This window comes from Acanthopagrus latus, chromosome 2 (assembly GCF_904848185.1).
Source record: "Acanthopagrus latus isolate v.2019 chromosome 2, fAcaLat1.1, whole genome shotgun sequence".
NCBI lineage: Eukaryota > Metazoa > Chordata > Actinopteri > Spariformes > Sparidae > Acanthopagrus > Acanthopagrus latus.
The window spans coordinates 10,197,681-10,212,448 of record NC_051040.1 but is presented as its reverse complement, the minus strand read 5'-3'; the positions used below and the strand labels follow the sequence as shown (position 1 = coordinate 10,212,448).

At 43.9% G+C, this 14,768-nt stretch overlaps 1 protein-coding gene across 2 annotated transcripts in view; it reads left to right on the top strand.

Moving 5' to 3' along the window:
* Positions 1-8,970, top strand: part of arhgap32a (Rho GTPase activating protein 32a) — a 29,979-nt gene extending 21,009 nt beyond the window's left edge. For both annotated transcript variants that reach the window (XM_037122191.1, XM_037122200.1), the window contains 10 exons: positions 652-754; positions 1,877-2,021; positions 2,412-2,494; positions 2,884-2,991; positions 3,164-3,309; positions 3,396-3,609; positions 4,359-4,510; positions 4,681-4,755; positions 4,866-5,531; positions 5,715-8,970. In XM_037122191.1, the coding sequence (XP_036978086.1) occupies positions 652-754; positions 1,877-2,021; positions 2,412-2,494; positions 2,884-2,991; positions 3,164-3,309; positions 3,396-3,609; positions 4,359-4,510; positions 4,681-4,755; positions 4,866-5,531; positions 5,715-7,942 (3,920 nt within the window). In that variant the 3' untranslated portion in view covers positions 7,943-8,970. The remainder of the gene's footprint in view (positions 1-651; positions 755-1,876; positions 2,022-2,411; positions 2,495-2,883; positions 2,992-3,163; positions 3,310-3,395; positions 3,610-4,358; positions 4,511-4,680; positions 4,756-4,865; positions 5,532-5,714) is intronic.
* Positions 8,971-14,768: the final 5,798 nt, after the last annotated feature.

The window sequence follows — 14,768 nt, the reverse complement described above, 5'->3', positions numbered from 1 at the left end:
CATATTCCAGTCGTTTTTAGATTTAACCAATACTGCTTTAAAGGTTTCGTGTAGCTACAGTATTTGATGATCTGGGAATAATGCTGGATCCACGTGCTTCTCAAATGGGACCATCTCCCGAGCTGGTTCCGTCAGACTTTTACATGTTCATGTGTCTCATGTCGGAATATGGGGGCAACATTAACGTAAGAGTAACAAGGAAGCATAAAACTACAACAATACAATCACCTGACAATACAGTTACTTCAGTAAAAGCTCCTTGCCGTCAATCTAATGTTTGCTTTCGTATGCCATGTTTTCTACAGCATATGACCACACAGTAACACTCAGCAATCATCTATCCTTGTTTTTTCTTCAGTCTTTTTTTCTTTTTCTTAAGTCCCAGTCAGTCCCAGATGATATGTTTTTAACTTGTGTGCACTAGATAGTAACTTCTAGTTTCCTCAGCTTTAGTAAAATCATGGCCAAGGTTGTTTTATTGAGCTGTTGAGATTCTTCTTGCAACCTCTTGAGGGTGCCAGGAACCACTGATGTAGACTGAATTGATTTCCGCAATGTAATTTAAGTAGAATAGCAATACTAGAGATGACGTTTAGGTTGTTTCGGTTTCTTTTCTTTCAGCCTCTCATGGCTCTCTTCTCTCTCCTGCAGTCCCACAGGTTGTTAAGAGCTGTGCAGACTTTATAGAGAAACACGGAGTCGTGGATGGAATCTACAGACTGTCTGGGATCTCCTCCAACATCCAGAAACTGAGGTTTGTATTACTTTTATTCTTCATGCTGATGATGAATTTAACACCAACCAATGCCTTCTACAGGATGATTTGTTGTTTAACGAGAGCCTGACAAGTTTGGGGCTGCGAATGTGTGTTAGCATGGCAAGCTACTTGGAAAGTAACTTAGTTCTGTTTCCGTGGGGCATTATGGACTGATATGACACACAAGCCAATGCTAATTAGGAATCAGTTACACAGAGAAATACACAGAGAGCATTGATACAGTTGCTTCAGCTGTAGAGCTTCAACTTCATGGACGCTGCTCTCTAAGTTTTGTTTCTTTGAGCTGCTTCTGAAATCAAATCCAATCTGATTCAAGCTGTGCAGCTTTGAATGGCTGCAATGATTTTCTTGTCTATTTCATGCTTGCCAGGAGGCTGCCATGAGACAAACCACCATTAGTAGATAAACTGGAAGGCACATAATCTGATGGGCTGTTGGCAGCCAATCAGAAAGGATTTTCTTGTTAACCATTGCCACATCACATTCAACGTTACAGGAAATTAGACATATCTGGTCATTTGTTGATGGTTCTCTGTTTCATCTCATCAAGGGTACTCAATGACTTCCTTCTTTACTTGGACTCTAGGAATCATTAATGTAAGACCAAGTTAGATGGCTGGTTCAAGAGAGACTAGGAATCATCCTTGTTGCTCGGTCCCTACTGAGGGTCAGCCCACTTGCTGGAGTAGTAAACCAGGTTTTTAATCAAAAACATCTATTGACGTGACTGACTGTTTTCCAGGCAAATGGAGATAAAAACAGCAACAAATCCTCATTTTGAGAGTAAATTCTATGTTTTACTTTGTTGGCAACTGTTGTGTAATTGTCATATTACATAACATAATTTTGCAAAATAACCTCACAATATGCTTGCTCGACACTGCACCTTATTTTCTGTTGATGTCTGATTGTCCAATAGTTTAACAATGTGAAAATAATGATAATTGAAGATAAAAAAAAATATATATATATATATATATATATTTTAGATATAAGTGTTCGTGTCCTCCTTGTTTTTGTGGTTTCACACTGACAGATGGGCAGTAGGATGACTCCCACGCTCTTCTATATCTTCTTCTTCTTCTCTCTGTCGTCTAGGCACGAGTTTGACTCCGAGCAGATCCCAGACCTCACCAGAGACTCCTTCAGGCAGGACATCCACTCAGTGGGCTCCCTCTGCAAGCTGTACTTCAGAGAGCTGCCCAACCCTCTGCTCACCTACCAGCTCTACGACAGATTCTCAGTAAGGACCCGAGCAGTGGAACTGGGGCAGGGATTTATGCTGGGAATGAATATGGGAATAGAAACTGGCAAAGCTTTTAAGCATCGTGAGGAGGACAAGGCTGCAGAGGACAAATGTTACTCAGTGATAATCAAAGAACTGGTGAGACAATGCAAAATTTTCGGCTCGTTTCTGAGTGCTGTTCAAAACGGGGTCACTGCATTGCACTGAGCTTTCTAGGAACAGCAGGGGGGATTGTGCACGTTAAAACCGAACAGCAGATTAAGGGAGCTGAAACAGAGGCTGCTCCAAATATTAAAGGGGAAAGAAGAGAAGGCAAGTTAAAGCAACTCCGTCTGTTGTGATTATCAGCCCACTCAGTGATGTGACGCTTATCCTCTGTCTACACAGGAGGCCGTGTCTGCAGCCACAGATGAGGAGAGGCTGGTCAAAATCCACAATGTCATCCAGCAGCTGCCTCCGCCACATTACAGGTCAGCTTTAAAGCTCAACGTTGCACTCTGGTGGCCCGAAGGGGAAGTGTTTGATTTCTGTCAACGCTGTGATGCTAATTTTGATGTGCGAAGATAAAAAACCTTTTTTCTTTTTACTTACATCTCAACTACAGAGAAAATCCTGCTCTCAGATGTGAAACTCTGCTTTAAATAAGTGCCAAAAACGTCAGTCTCATCACTGACGAATACAGCACAGTATCCTCGCTGTGCATGGGCTTTTTTTTTTTTAATAACGTCAACGGAAAGTGACATTAATCCTGCTTGTTAGTGGACCGGTCCTGTGACACAACCTGTGAGTAATAGGGAGGATATTCTGACCCAGGATTGACATTTATCACAGTCTAAATATTTGCCTTCTTATTCTTCAGGACTCTGGAGTACCTCATGAGACACCTCTCCCACCTGGCCACCTTCAGCTCCATCACTAACATGCATACTAAGAACCTGGCTATCGTCTGGGCACCTAACCTCCTCAGGTGACTCTTAAACTATCGCTCTTCATGTGCGGCTCCATGCTAACTGTTAAAGTGGCACCATTAGCGACAAAAACCCTGTTTCCGTCTGGTGTTTCTGTGACAGTGAACTGGGGCACGTCTCTGTAGTCCAGAGCTGTGAAATAGGTTGTGATGTACTGTAACTGTGTTTCAGGTCCAGACAGATCGAGTCGGCCTGTTTTAGCGGCACAGCGGCGTTCATGGAGGTGCGCATCCAGTCAGTGGTGGTGGAGTTCATCCTCAACAACACGGAGGCCCTCTTCAGCCCTAAACTTAATGCCATCATACGGGAAAGCACAGGTAGATCAAGATATAAACAACAGGACATGTGATGTCTGTTCCAAGGTGATATGAATCTCTAACACACTCTAAACACTCACTTTTAGGCAACAACACCTTATCCAGACCAAAATCCCTGCTGGTCTGCTCCCCTTCCACAAAGTTACTGTCACTGGAGGAGGCCCAGGCTCGCACTCAGGCACAGCTGGGCTCCCCGGCCACCACACCCTGCCTCACACACAGTGACTACATCGAGGTCGGAGAGGGACCCGGAGCTCTGCTCGGCAAGTTCCACACCGTCATCGAGCTCCCGATGGAGAGGTAGTCCTTGTTATCATTTAATGTATGAATGAATCTGCTTCGTGAGCATCAGTACACATGTTATCATTTGTGATATGAGTTGCTTTAAAGGTTTGTAGTGCTGAAACAATTAGTTGATAAATCAGTTTGTAAATTAGTTCAACAGTTGGTCAGACAAAACATTTCACAGTACTTTTTATACTGATTTTACTTTGAGTAATAGTTTTCCTGACATATTGTTCACAAAAAAATCTGACTAAAATATATAGAAACATTTTTAGTTGTAGCCCTGATATTTTGTTTTTGTTACTTGTATTTGTTTCTGCCTATGTGAGGTAGAGCTGACATGATTAGTCGATCAGTCGATTAGTGGATTGAAAGAACATTAATCATCAACTACTTTTGATAATCGACATTTTCAGTTATTTTTCGGGCAAAAATGTCAAACAATAGCTGGTTCCAGCTTCTCAAATGTGAGGATTTGCTGCTTTTCATTGTTATATATGACAGCAGATGAAGAGTGATTTGGGTTTTGGACTGTTTATTGTACAAATGAAGCAATTTGGAAACATCACTTTTTGAGTTTTTCACATTTAAACATTTTATTGACTAAGTAATTAATTGATTTAATTGGGGAAATAGATTAATCACTGATGAAAATGATTGTTAATTACAGCCCTGATTTTTTTATGTTGTCTCCCCGTGATTGAGGTAACTGGCACTTCTATTGAAACAAGGAGTGTTGAAGATGATTTGTCTCTGTGTTGTAGCAGCAGCAAGCGGCCCCCTCCTAAAGCTAAGAAGTCTCCTGTGGGGAACTGGCTCTCTTTCTTCCACCTGGGCAAGTCCCAGTCTGTGTCCAAACGTAAACTGAAGCGACACCCCAGCGAGCCTAACGAGATAAAGAGCATCGCACTGCCAGGTCAGATCGCTGCTGCCGTTACACAGCCAGAATACATAAAGCCTCTGTGACTCTCCCAGATTCTGTCTCTGTACTTTTTAATGAACGTGGCGATTTCTTCCATCCATCTACATAATTCGATGTTTAAATATTAATTGTGAAAAATTAATTTGCTCTGAATACATTGGCAGGTGGGAGAGGAGACAGTGGCACATTGCGCTCTACCAAGAGTGAGGAATCTCTCACCTCTTTGCACAATGTGGAAGGTAATTATTCAATAATGATATAATCAGTTAATCAATTTATAAAATGAGACTGTATTATCTGGATTATTGACAACTCGCGAGACTGATGTATGTGTTTGTCTCCATCCCAGGGGAACCTCCGAGTTATGCCCCCCGCAGACCTCGTTCCACTAGTGAGGCCATTTCTGCTGCCTGTAGAGACGACTTACGCCACTCCAGAAGTAAAGACGGCCACAGAAACCACCCTCTGAATGAGACTCATAATGGTTCTGAGCGCGTCCGCACCGCGGCGTGTATCTCACCTCCACACCAGGAGGATGAACTTGATCTTTGTCCGCCAGCTGCAGGTATCTCCAGTTTGGACTTTGACCCCATGTCTTTTCAGTTCAGCCCACCCTCAGGGACACCCGGGCTGCAACACAACAAAGACGGAAATAAATGGAGGAAGAGCGCAGGTTGTTCGAGTGAATCAGAGCCCATCTCTCCGAACAACAACATTAGTTGCTCTCCAGACATTAGTCCCGTTCTTGGTAAAGGTGGGAAGAAGGTCACCTCTAAGCCGATCTCTCCTAAACTCAGGAAGAAATCTTTTAAAACACAAGCAGATGTTCAGAATGCATCCGCCACTCCTCCTCCTCTTCCTTCTTCGTCTCCCCCGGTGGATAGGTGTGAAGCAAAACTGGCAGATGGAAAGGTGGCAAAAGCGCCCTACCCACACTGCAGCCCGCTCAGCACAGCGAGCCAGGCGTCAGCCCTGACTGACCTCAGTCAGTCTGCACAGAATCTGCCTGATCCAGGTCAGTACCATGCCTCTCTAACATTACACATAGGATTTAATGTAAATAGTTAGTATCTATTTAAATAATAATAATGCATTCTGTAGTTTCTTATGAAAGCTTTTGTGTCTTGTCCCATCATGTCTTACCATAGCTTTGTTTGTCCTGTCATACTGTAGCGTTGTTTGTCTTATCCCTCCCCAGGAACAGATAGACTTATGAGTTCAGTATCTGTTCTCCCTCCTCACCCTCCCTTGACGAGTGCTGCCCGCAAGTTGGCGTTGGCTCTGGCTGAATCTGCCCAGAAGGCCAGCAGTGGCTCCCAGAGAAGACACAACGTCCCATCGTACCCTCTCCAGAGACAGGAAGCTCCTCACGCCCAGGACAGACCGCCCCGGCCTTCTGTTCTTGACCTTAAAGTGTACCCACAGGACTACTGCAGCCCTCATGTCTGCTCTGCTTCACAGTGGCAAACATCAGCGCACAGTCCCGTGGAGAGCCACTGCTGCCCTCATCCTGTTCATTTCCTTCCTGCGCACCTCGACTCGGAGCCGTCGCAGGTCACTGATGGACAGGAAAGCACTTGCAATTTTACACCTAATGTCAGCCCGCTCGGCTCAGGGAGCTTGGATGAAGGCAGCGCTGAGAGGAGGGAGCGCAGGGAGGAAAAAGAGCTCATAGATGTCGCACAAGCTGAACCCACCTATCAGAGCGTTGGCGTTTCAACACCTACCCAACCCGTGTGCTCTGCTCAGAGCCCATCGACTTCTCCGGTGTACGTGAACACCGACTCTATCAATGTGTTTAATTTTCGAGCTGTTCTGGCAGAGGCCTCCATGCCTGCCTCTATCGAAGAGGTCCTTCCACGTCAGTTACAGTCCTCCTCAACTCATTACTACAGTCCAGAGGAGGACAGACCTCGAGGCTTGGTTGAGGATGTCTACAGTAATCATCATCACCATCACCATCGGCCAGTTCAAACTGGACGAATCCCACGACCTGATGCTCTGCCACCTCACCTTGTGGGGCCAAAGGGCTTATACAGGCAGTCATCTGAAAGCCGCTACAGCACTTTAGGGTTAAGGCACCCTTTGTCACCTCAGTACAGACGTTATCACAGAGACGAGCACCTTATCAGTGGCTGCCACAGGCAGCAAGGCCCGTGGCAGAGGTCAGAAGATAGAATCGTTGGGCACCCGGCCATCCGGAGGGCTCGCTCCTTTCATGCCCCTCAGATTAGTCACTACGAGCTGGCAGAGGCAGAAGTCCTGCCCCCTGACACCATGTTTTATGTCGAGGACAGCCAGGATGTGCCCTACCAGAGGCTGATTCAGACAGGCATCCACCCTGCTCGGCCGCAGTTTGACAACGCACGTGCCGACTATCGTTACAGCCCCTACTCTGAAATGAATCCAACAGATGGCTCCCGCTATTATGTAGAGCCCTCCCGGCAAAGTGGTATCCGCCACAGTCAGTCTTACACCGTGAGATCCACAAGGGAAAGTGGACAATCAGATTACTACAACTACTCTCCGCGCCGTGTCCCACCTGTGAACAGGGAGCTTTACATAGAAAGCAGGGACACTGTTGTTTACGAGGCTAGAGACGCAGAAGTTTTTGAACGAGTCGTTTATCAACCAGTCAAGCAGGAGAGTAAATCCAGACGCAACATCGCCAGTCCAGCTGTGTCTCCTGCCGAGAGCCCTGTCTCACCGACTGACATGAGAGGCAGAGACATAATGCACACGAGAAGCAAGTCAGATCCTGGAAACGGCTGCCTCCTCTCCAGCAACAGGACAGAAAATCAAAGTGCTGTGGTAGCTACATCCCCACCTTCCCTGCAGGCCGACCTTGAGGTCAGGCAGCAACAGCAGTACGGTTACCGTTCGGGTGCCGAGCCAGGACCATCCAGGCGGATTCAGATCAAGCAGCAGCCACCACTTCGCAAAGTCCCCTCGCTTCCAGAGCGGAGCTGTCCCAACCTCAAGAACATGGAGCACAATAACAGAAGCCATACACGGGGTCACGACCAGGATCGACTGATGATGACCAATGCTGTCAACAGCTACTCAGCTATTGTGAAGCCCGGCATCCTCAGGAGACCCGGGAGGTCGCAGAGCACCAGAGAAAATCGCCACCACTATTATCACCAAGCCAAATCCCCTCAGGATCCTGAACATCTGGGATCCTTTTCCACTCAACCCAACAGAAGGACTCAGAGCACTAAAATCAGGCCCACACAATACGACCACATGGAGGGGTATTACGCAGCACCCAGACCTAAACCCACAAGATCCAGCAAAGCCGGGGCCGGATATGTGCCTGGCCAGGGCTGCATGTCCCCCCGCGGGCACAGACTGCTGTCCAAGGCTCTGGGTCACGAGGCGTTTTATCATGCTGCACTGAGATCAGAGGCCGGGGTCTACGACTGATTCTGACCACTGGTTTCATCTGATTCCACATCGGGGCCAAAGGAGAACAGCACTTTATCCTCTGCCAGACCAACAGACTGTTGTGTTGAAAGTGTGTTTGTTTTAACCTTCAGGAGCTGCTAAAAAAAAAGTGTGAAGTGAGGCTGCTGCTGGGCATCATACTGTCGCCACCGCTGGTAGTTTCATATTTTGCTTTTTTGAGGGAGCTCAAAGGGAACAAGTGAATCATATGCAGATATTGTCTTAAAAGATTTTGGGAGGCATGTTTGAGAAAATGACGGCTTATATATTTTATTTAATGTCTAAAACAGCAAGAGATGAAAAAAGCTAAAGTAACTGGTTTTATCACATGATTTCAGTATAGGAATGTGTATAAAATAACATTTGTTTTAAATGTATTATATTTGTATAAATAACACACCGCTAACATGTGCCCAACGTACTGTACATTTTGTTTTCTATTCTAGTCTGCTCAGACTTCAACAAGCACTTTTGAGGATAACTGTATATGAAACACATTGTCTTAACGTGGTGTACATGAAGCCTCTTGATATACAGTATATATATTTTTTTTCAGCTTGCTTTGAATCATCGTAAATACTAAAATGGCACTTTTTGGGGGGTAAAACGGAAGATACTGTAACCTCAAGGTTTCTAATATTTTTCGCTTGTTTTCTTTATCACACATTGTATACCGCAATCTTAAAATAACAACGATGATTGCTGTTAAGGTCAAAGCTACTGTGGAGAAATACGCTAGACATACAGTCAATGCAAATCAGCGCATTCAGTTAGGTGAAAAAAAGGTGTATTTTGTATTGCATTGTGTTTTTGTCACAAAAATGAAAATTTCTCTCCTCTTTTAGGGAACTTTTAACAATGTGGTGTTTTACATAAATTATGATGTTGTTTTATTCATTAAAGATGCTATTTCAAATCTGAACATGTAGATGAGGATATTCTGTTAAGACATGTTATTTTAGTGAGAGTCTTAAAAAAAATAAAGATATATTATATCAGTGAATATAGCTGATGAACTCATTTGTCATTGGTGTATTTTAGAGGAGAGAAATGTACATAAAACCAGCTTTAAAAGGTGCAATATGAAAGAATGGGCCACCTGTTAAATTCATGCAAACAAATAGGCACATTAATAGAACCCGCTAACTGCTGCTAACTGTATCTGCGGTTAGTTGGTTATATCAGTTAGCCATGCAGCTAGCTGTCCTGACTTGGAGCTATAAACACTTTGAGAGTGTTGGTCCCTGCTGGAAAAACCAGCATAGACCAACACTAAAAAAACAGCACCAAACACACTTGTTGGTGACCAGTCGCTAACAAGACCAGCATATGTTGTGTTTTGGTGCTGGTCCATGCTGTTTTTTCCACCACTAGCACAGGAGCTTTCAACTGACACAGGCTGTGGCTAGCTGGGTAGCATGCTAACCTCAGTAGATACCTGTGCAACACAATACATAAATGTTAGAACTTTCAAGTTATTTCTTCACATTCTGTTGATAATTTGGGAATGTTTTCTACCACCTTGCAGCTACATTACCATTACAAATCAGAATAAATGATCACTTAGCCGTAATACTCTTCTAGCAACAATTTGTGCCGCTCCTGTTTGCAAAACACAGAGGTAAACATGAGTTTCTGTAAATGATGATTACCTGGCTGTGTTTGGTTGTTTAAAGCAGAATCCAGAGTCTTTCCCTGTGATATCACTGTTAGCGTCATGCTGAAAACACAGTGTTAGCATCATGGCTACTTAGCAGCCTGTTACTGTCCAACGAAAATACAACAACTTTCACCATTTTTTTTTTACCCAGAATCACTGATCTCAGTTCTATGAAAAATGATATTAAGAAGGCAGGTTTTGCTACGTACTGATCAGCTGATAGGATGCCGGTTTCGAACCGCCCTGAGTCCCCCTGGTAAAAAGAAGAAACACATACCAGCGAGGGAACAGACTTTGACTCGACACCCCAGCGCTCTCTATTAAGCTAATGCCCATCTGTTCACTCTTGTTTTACCACGGTATCAAATCTCTCCCTTTTCTGCCTTCTTTGCCTCCTACATCAATGAGTTTCAATCAATGGGATAATGACCGGAGGAAAACAATGCCTCTTCCTGTTTTGGTTGCAAAATGGCAGAAGCGCTGCCGTTGTGCCATTATGCTGCCTTCATTTTTTGCGGGGGAAATATCCATCAAGGTGGCCACGGCCAGATAGAATATTGAGAGTTCATAGGGAACCAATCCATGCGCGGCTGGTGTCATTTTTCAGCCATTACACTTTGCAATTTCTCCTTACTACAGAATGCAAACAAGTTGTCACAGCATCTGCAGAATCCCTTCAAAATGTCCTTTAACTCTGCCGATGGAAAAAATATTCCATCTGTTACACGGTACAAAAGATTTTTAAACCATTCCCCAAGTTGCAATTCCAGCAGGTTGCCATCTTTGTTTTGATTTGGAAACAGATGTAACTTTGAAAAGCGTTTTTTTTTTTTTTTTTTTTTTTTGCATTCGACCGATGGAATATTTTTCACCCAGATGGTTCAAAGAGTCTTTTGGGAGTCTGGACATACCTTCAGAACAATTGTAAGTGTTCATTTTTTTAAATTACCTTCTGGCTTCAAACATTGCCAGAAAATTATCTTCTGGAGAAAGTGATTACCTCTGATGAATGCTAAAGGGGCGCTCGTGACCGGAGTGCTTTTCTCTTTGTCAGATTGTTTGATCTGAATATTATTTGGAGGCACTGAGAGGTAAAACTGGTATCTGATATAGAAACAAAAGTAAAATCTGGCAAAGACTCAATGGAAACAACCAGTTTAAAAAATTGTATATTTATTTATTTATCAATCATCTTGTGACTTGACCCCCAGGGTTGGAGGGGCTTCTGCTCATCACCACCAGGTGGCACTGTAACACTGCAGACATGAGAAGGCTTCAGATTGCATTCTGGGAGGAGATCACAGACTTTGATTTGCTTCTGAGACTCCTCATATCTGCTCAGAAAAAAAAAAAAAAAACATTGCAGAAGGCTTTTGCCTGTATTACTATTTGTGTTACTTTTAAAGTTTTTGTATGGAGGTGTTTTTGGGAAGAGGTGCCGCGATTTTTTTTAAGGGAGAAACACTAATTCAGATCCCTGCAGTTGGCTTTGGCAGTGACCTCGTCTGAAGATGACACGCTCTGGAAAGAAGAAAAAAAAAAAAATGAGTGTGAGGCTATTCCTCTACACAACGTAAGCTTGTCGCTATAGAAAGCACATTCAATCCCGGTTTTAAAAGCGACCTGAGTGGCTGGAGGGATAATCGGCCAAGGTTGTCCCAAGTGCCTTTGGAATTGTTGCTTTGTTGGAAATTATTAAAGTGTTCCCCCTCAGATCAAAACAGCCGCCCATTCACGGCTGAGTGAAAGGCCTGGTCTGTGGCAAAAACCATTAAGAAGAGCCCGCGGACTGTCTCCTGGCAGCTCTGCATTGCTCCTGGAGCAGCGAGCCATTGTTTATTCATCGCTGCATTGGCATTCAAAGTGCATCCTCACTGTTCTCTCTCATAACCAACAAGTTGCAATTTTTATGCATGTGAAGGTTGAAGGCAAATTATTTATGGGAGACTGGACCGGGGGAAAGAGACCGGCCTGTAGCAAAATGGTTTACGTTGAGAGCAATCCTTTTCTATAGGCTATTGAATTCGCCGGATCACAGCAAGATATGCATGTATTATTCAGCATTTCAGAGAGAGAGAATTGTTGCCCTGCTAGACAGCCATCTGCTTTTTGGACATTGCGATGCATTCGAGACACGCTACCTTTCAGGATCAGGTTAAAGTCTTATTTTTCAGCTGGGGGCAAATGAAATGAGTGGGAAAAAAAAAAGTGTGAGTGTGTGTGTGGTGGTGCGGTTTTCGCCTTCCCCCCCTCGATGCAGTTTTTAAAGTAAGACAATCCGAGAAGAAAAATTGCACGCACATGTCTCGACGTGTCTGAATTGGCAGAAAATGGAGCGCGAGTCGAGGTTCAGCTGCAAAGGGAAGGAACTTTCACCTGTGCGAGAAATTATTCAAGAACATCTGCTGGCGTCCAGATGCGGAGACGGGATGTGCGAGGCTTGCGGTGCCAAACACCGGCAGCTGCAAGGTGAAGGACCGTCACCTCTCCAGGGGCAGGTGATCTGTGCGATAATAGTCGCCCCGCACACTTGAGCAGATGACTCTTGAGAATTGAACAAAATTGTGCATCATAGACTCTTTACATTCTGGGGAACAATTTAATCCTTAATGGCTCTGACTGCGACTGCAGTCTGCAGATCTATTATGGCGGGAGCTGTGTTTCTCTGGTTCACGGCACTTTAGAGGCTCCATAAAGAACCATTTTTGGTTGTTCATTACAGAGTAATGTTCCATTACAAAACATTATTGGAACTTTATGAATGTACACTTCCTCGTTGCTTCTTTGATGCATCTTGACTGTGAAGTGCAGAGTGTATTTGAATAGTAAAATGGTGCAGCAGGAGCATTAATAAGATCCTGCCGAGGCTTATTTTTGGAGTTCATATCGGTCTACATACGGGCAGATTTTTTCCCTCCCCTCTCTTGAATATGTATTCAGAAATATTGTTTTTTAAACTGCTGCCACTGTATATAGATGACACCGTTTGATGGCCTGAAATTGTGCCTTTAAAATAGAGGGCTTTGGCGAGCACATGAAGCACAGCTTATAATGAGCTCAAGCATCCTTTTTTTGGTAGCTTCTCCCCGTCGCTGTGACAGAGGAGAAGTCTGATCCGCACTCTGCCTTCCTGGCTCGGCGCCACTTTGTCCTCGCTGTTGACGGTTAGGAGATGAGCTTCACAAGAGCTAAACAAGTAGATGGCAGTTTCTACTTTTAGGCACGTTCCTGTTATCTTTTTCGACATCTTGCTGATTATGGAGTTAGGAGAAGTCGCTGCTGCCTTCTGCACCGTGGTTACCGGCGTATTTTCCGGATTTGGTATCCTTTCCCAATGTGTGTTTGTGTTGCCAACGATAAGAGAAAGGAAGATCATCTCCGGCTCACTTAATTACCTAGTTAACATGACAAAGGATTCTAATTTAATTATAGCAACCAAGAGAACCTTGTTAGTACCAATTAGGTAGGTTGCTATGGGCAGTAATATATTTTTTTTATTCATGTGCATCATGGTTTTTGGAAAATAAAAAAAATCAGCTGCTTCATACAGGGCGCACTGGAGGAGAGCTTAGTGATTGAATAAGTGATTAGACCCCAGGTTTACACAAAGGCTCCTCACTTGCAAGTAATGGCTGCCTATTAAGGCTCAGTTTTTTAATTTGACATTCATGTGCATATCAAAGTGACAAAGCAACCAGGCGACTGTGTGCTGGCCCGTGCAATGCAAGGCTCAGTTTGTGTTGCAAATAATGCTCTTGACCTTTAACTGATGAATAATAGCCTGAGAAACAAACCGTAATTATCCGAGGCATTACAGTTGGTTCAAAAGGTAACCACCAGTTGAATGAGCTTCGGCAACATGAATCCATTCGGGGGCGCTGGGTTTGTAAATGACACATCTGTTATCCACCACGCTGAATACAGTTTGATTTTGATTTTAGATGGGGGTTTTTTTTTGTGCAAAATGGAAAAGCACAAGGCTTCACTAATGACAGTACAGGAACAAAAGACAAACAATTCAACAGGTTCCAGGGAACAGGGAGTGGGTTTTATCTGCTAAGATAATAATATTACTACTACTACTACTACTACTACTACTACTACTACTACTAATAATAATAATAATAATAATAATAATAATAATAATAAGAGAAAAAGCTCCCATCTGGATCACTGAGCATTTTCGCATGACCGTCAGACGAGAGGCCAGAGTAAACAAGCTCATGCTTGGTTGCCTTGCAGACTCGAAGGATTTGCTGTTGCTAATGTTCTGCCACTTTCTGTCTGTCTGTCTGTCTGTCTGTCTGTCTGTCTGTCTGCGGGTGGACGTACTGTACTCATTTGTGGTTGGTCACCGCAGGGTTCATGTACAGATCCCCTCAGCACACGAATTAAGGCATGCAAAACAATTCTCCAGTGTGTGTCCAACATGGTTTTTACAGAACAAAATGTGTCATTTCCACAAAACCCTTAAAACACTACATATTTCCTCTTCCTCATTTCAAATTTCCACACCACACTCGCACACGCTGAATATTCGGGCCCAGATTGGCTTCCGAACTGTTTGTGATGTCACAAATCGTGCTCAAAGTCCCTCATATTAAAGTCAGATCACACTTTCGACGGATTCATGTAGAAACAGCATCCTGCTGTCAGACTCTGAGCATTGTGAAGCTCAAACTTTAAATTGTAGGAACAAGAAGAAAAACACATTTTGACCGGAGAGGGATATTCAGGCCTTTTCAAACCTGGGTCCTGCATGTGTTTGTGTGTGAGTGATTCATACCTTCAACCAAAAAACGTTGGAATCAGTCCAGCGGATCGCCTCAACGACTGCAATCACACATGTCCTTCTTCGGTGGCACGTGAGCGCCGTGGAACGTCTCGCTTTTCATTTACACCATTCAGAGTCTTACCTTTTCTTTTCTTTTTCTTTTTTTTTTTTTTTTTTACTTTGACTTGCGCATAACTCTCTGCAAAAATAGACCTGAAAACTGGTGTCAACCAGACTTCTCACCAGTGTTTCACTACAGTTCTAACGTCTGCATCTGCAGAATCTGCCACAGACGTGAGAAGAAAAGACACGACGGGTGAAAGGCAGTATTTTTCTAGTGCAATCTCTCCCCTTTCACCGAAGGTAAAGAA